Genomic DNA, 5,240 nt, shown 5'->3' with positions numbered 1-5,240 from the left:
AAAAGTGAAATTTCTGTAGGCTATGTTTAATTAGCTGAAAGACCTGATTTATTGCTGTTGGAAGGCTGCCTTCTTTGTTCACAATACTATAAAAAGATTGCTATATACAATAAAAGACTTTTTTTATTCTGCCGCTTTGCTTGCTCTGCTTCTTCTTTCTTTCTCATGCTACCTGCAAGTGAATTACTGCAACACTCTACACTGAATATGATATGTCAAAAAATATATTTCAAACACAAGCACTCAGTTTCTATTCATTATATCTATGGGACACTTTTACTATATCAAGCCTGAAAAAATAGAAGATGTCACTAAGAAAATATTTTCTTACTAAGCTGTCTCTTCAGAGCCCCCTTAATCTCCTGGTTCCTAAGACTATAAATGAGAGGGTTCAGCATGGGGATCACCACCATGTAGAACACAGAGACCACCTTGTTCTGGTCAGTGGAATAGTTGGACCTGGGCATCACATAAATGAAGGTAATGGTCCCATAGAACAGAGTGACTGCAGTGAGGTGGGAGGTGCAGGTGGAGAAGGCCTTGTGGCGCCCCTCAGTGGAGCTCATCCTCAGGATGGTGATGAGGATGAAGATGTAGGAGACGACAATGACAAAAACGGTTACCACAATGATGGAGCCAGCAGAAAATGTGGAAACAATTGCAGAGACACCAACATCAGAACAGGAGAGCTCAACTAATGGAGCAAAATCACAGAAAAAATGGTTGACTCGATTTGGTCCACAGAAGAGCAAAGAAAAGAAAGAAATGACATAAGAGGAAGCATTGAGGAAACCCCCTGTATAAGCCACTACAAATAACTGGAGACAGACTTGTGTGGACATTTTGGTGGAGTAAAGCAGTGGGTTGCAGATTGCCACAAAGCGATCATAGGCCATGGCAGCCAGAAGGAAGCACTCCACTGTCCCAAAGAACACTGCTGAACCAAGCTGGATGGCACATCCAACACAGGAGATGGCATTTCTCTCCACCAGGAAGTTTACAAGCATATTGGGTGTGACAGAAGACGAATAGCCTATGTCAGCAGAAGCTAAATGGCTCAGAAAAAAGTACATGGGATGATGGAGCTGAGAAGAGACTCTGATGAGAATGATCGTGCTGAGATTGCCACAGATGGTCACCAGGTAGATGCACAGGATGATCACAAAGAGGAAGACTCGGAGGACTGGATCCTCAGTTAAGCCCAATAGAATGAACTCTGTCACTGCAGTGTGGTTCCCAGTGACCAGGGAATCCATGGGACAGTGGCTGCTGAAAAATGACCTGTGGGGAAACAGGGCATGAAAGTATTTATAAACATGATGGTTTCATTTTCATTAATGTATACGGGAAGTAAATAAAGATGATCAAGGGCCAGTACTTACTTATGTGCAATGGTGACTTAATCAGTGATTTTAAGTTAGTTTTAGTAGAAACACCAGAAAAATTCTTTCATATAATGTCTTTTCTTCTTCATCTATTATATGGTTTCAAAAAAATCAAGCTATAAGGCAGATGAAAATCACAATAATGAATGCTGAATATATTATGAAAAAAGAATATTCATTTTTTCTTGCCTTTCATAGATTTTTCCAAGGATGACTTCAATAATAGCTAAACTTTATTAGCTTTCTGGCATATAAGAAATATATATGTATATATATAGATATATATAGATATATCTATATATATATGTGTGTGTGTGTGTGTGTATTGATTATTATATTTTAAGTATAGTATAAATTTGCTGGGTAATTTGTATGTATTTAAAGTTAAAAATATTGTTGCATTAAGTGTTTTATAATATCAATACAATCCCTATGGAAAAAAGACTGATAAATTTATTTAATAAATCAAATCATTTCCTACTGCTTTCTAATGATTTCTAATTTGGATTTGGTAGTATGAAATAATATTATTGTCAACATAATATACAGCTGAATAAAACATAGAATAGAAAGAAGAATCACCAAACTTCTGACCAGGTCAACCTCCTCTCCAAGTTTACTGAGTATATACACCAAGCTTTTTCTAGGATTACCTCCTAACTAATAGTCAGATGCAAAAACACAAGAAGATATTCTAGAAGGATTTTTTTCTCCTTACATTTTAAAATATTCAATCTAAATACTAAGGAATTCTCAAAGCATCTCAATATTGGTAGAGTGCCACCTTTGCATAGTGTTGAAAGACCATAAGTTTCTGTCTTATGGGTAGAGAACAAGGATTTCTGGTAACTTGGGCTATGATTATTTCTTCCTTCCCCTGAAACCAATGGTGAAAACAGAGAAAATCAGCCCAATATTGCCCACTAGCTCATTGCTTGATTACACATGTTCTCTTTCCACACTACCCTTTCTGAGCACAGATAATTTTAGAGAAAAAAGTTTTCTCAAATTGAATTTGAAGTTCAATACATCAGATTAATAAACAAAAGTCAAAATCTTACATCAGATTAATAAACAAAAGTTAAAATCTTACCTCTTGAAATGAGAACTCATTCATATTTCAGTAGTAGACCAAAAACATTGTGGTTATATAGGTCTTTTCATTTTGTTCTCAGCTGGGCATAAATCTCTGAAGACACTAGAGATTCATATGTGAAATCAAAGGCATCACAGAGAATCATTATTTTCTGTAGTAGATATTGGTAAGTTCATATCAAACATGAAAACAACCAATCCTTCAAGATTCTGTCAATTCTCAAGTGGTCAATTTGTTCTTTTGTTTTTATCTACCTGCATAGTTCTGTGACCTTTGTTTACTAATTTCTAAAGAGCATAATATGACAAATTATCTTATACATAAATATTAATTCCGAGCGAACTCTGATATTTCTGATTAAGAAATACTCAGTGCTGTACTTCAGATACAAAATGCCAACCTTAGCTATTGATCATTCAATATGTGTTTATTGACAAATATTGTGTATTGATATCTGTAACATTTGCCATTAAGTACCTTGGGGAACCGGAGGTGAAACTGCAAGTAAAGTTGAATTTTAAGTAATAAGTATTTTAAGTCATGTACATTAATTGCACAGCAAAAGTAGGAAAATAACTGTCTTGAGAGTTGTATAAAGAAATACACATTTTTAAAAGATGTTTGGATGACTTCCAGATAAGAAAGATTCTCAAAACATTGCTTCTTGAGTAGTTCCTTGTGGTGTAGCTAGTTCATGGTGGAATGCAGGAATCTTCAACCTGAAGACTTAGTCTTACCTACATGTTCTTACTAATTCTAAAGTGAGAATCTCCTATCTCAATCTCTGAAACCTCTCATTTGAGGAGCGATTTTACCACCACTAATGTAATAATAAATAATATTCACATGGAGCTCACTTTATGACAATCACTATGCTGAACATTTTATATATATTTAATTCTCACAACAGTTTTATCAAGTAGGAACTTCTATTATCCTTATTTTTTCTGGTAGTACTGGGGACTAAACCCACATGCACTCTAACTCTACCACAGAGTTGTATCCCTAACCCTCTGTTATATTTTTATTTTTAGGTTGTGTTTCACTAAGATCCTGAGACTGGCCTCAAACTTTCAATCCTTCTGCCTCAGCCTCATGAGTTACTTGGATTAAAGGCATGCATCGTTGTGAACAGCTTATTACCCTCATTTCTCAAATGAGAGAATGGAGACTGAAGAATCCAAACAACCTATTCTACAAGATTCCACCTCACCTTGTTAGATTCCTTCTTCTGGAACCATGCAGCAAAGTGTCTACTTCCATGCCCCACTCTTTCTCTGAAGCTTACAACCTTCTGGGAGACCATCAGCCACCTATACAGTCCCTATGCAAGACTTTCTAGATGTGGAAGCAGTTAAGATCCCTGAGCACAACCCCAAATAATGTAGACTGGAATGTAGTACATACATATAACCTTAGCTTTCAGATGGACAATTCTGGAAATCCATCTCTGAGTTTCCACCTTGTCACAGTTGAATCAAGTTACAGTTGTTTCAGTTTTGTTGTTGATAAAACAACTAGGAAGATGGATATCAGGGGACAATGAATCTCTCACTTGCAAGAATGGATAAAGAGAATCTAAAATGGTGAAAATTTTGATATAAAATCTATTGTATACACTTTAATTTTTTAAGGTACATAAAAGTCTGCATATTATTTGCATGTATAATGTTATATGATATTGTATAATATTTATATATTTATGTAGATACATGCAAGAGATCAACAATAACCTAATCAAATAGAATGAGATATACCACATACCAGGAATGGAAAACCCAGTATCATTAAGATGCCAATCCTCAAAAAAATTAATGTGGAGATTCAATGCAATGAAACTCATGTTTTATAAGGGCTTTTTTCTGTAAATTAGGAAGATTATTTGTGTAGTTGTGCAAACCAATCAGAATAGTGAGAGCTGTTTAAGGAACGAAGAACAAGTTATGGGGATTTGCTCTGCTTGCCTTCAGATATTACAGTGGACAAAAAGCCAGATAAATAATTTAAAGGTTGATGTATAAAATGACTAAGGACCTAAAAGTATATATATGAAATGAACTAAGAAAGAAAATACAGGAAGTGGAAGATAATTTCAATAAATAGGTAGTTATTGTTATCAAGAATCAAACAGATATCATTAAAATAAAATAATTTACCAAATTAAAATTTAATGAAAAGTATCACTAATAGTTTAGAAGATGCAGAAGACAGATTTTTCAGATATCAAAGACAAGATGTTTAATCTTAAAAACTTGGCACTAGAAATGATAATAGACCATGACCAAGATATTCAGGAAATATGGAACAATATGAAGAGACTAGATCTAAGGATCATTGGCATCAAGGAATAAAGTGAGATACAAACTAAGAACATGTATAAACCTTTTCAGTGAAATAATAATACAAAAATTTCAAACCTGGAAAATGAGATGTATATTCAAATATATGAGGTCATGAAGTAGATGAGATCATGAAAGATACTCTTAAAGTCACATTATAATTATAATATCTAATATACAGAACAAGAATTGAATTTTAAAAGCTGAAAGATAAAAACAGAAGTTCAGATTTAGACAGAAATGAATATGAATCACCACTGATTTTTCAGCCCAGATTTTAAAAGCTAGGAAGGGTTTGGAATAATATATACCAAATTCTGTAAGATTATGATTGCCAACCAAGATTGCTTTATTCAGCAAAGAGATCCTTCAGAATGGAAGGTGAAATAAAAACCTTCCACGATAAGCAGAAACTAAAAG

At 34.3% G+C, this 5,240-nt stretch overlaps 1 protein-coding gene across 1 annotated transcript; it reads right to left on the bottom strand.

Moving 5' to 3' along the window:
- Positions 1-311: 311 nt before the first annotated feature.
- LOC114084213 (olfactory receptor 5P76-like) lies at positions 312-1,256 on the bottom strand. The gene has a single exon (XM_027925366.2). It carries the CDS (start codon positions 1,254-1,256, stop codon positions 312-314), a length of 945 nt encoding a protein of 314 aa, XP_027781167.1.
- Between the last annotated feature and the right edge of the window lie 3,984 nt (positions 1,257-5,240).

The sequence above is a fragment of the Marmota flaviventris genome, chromosome 9, assembly GCF_047511675.1.
Source record: "Marmota flaviventris isolate mMarFla1 chromosome 9, mMarFla1.hap1, whole genome shotgun sequence".
Lineage (NCBI taxonomy): Eukaryota > Metazoa > Chordata > Mammalia > Rodentia > Sciuridae > Marmota > Marmota flaviventris.
This window is presented reverse-complemented; position numbering and strand designations above follow the sequence as displayed.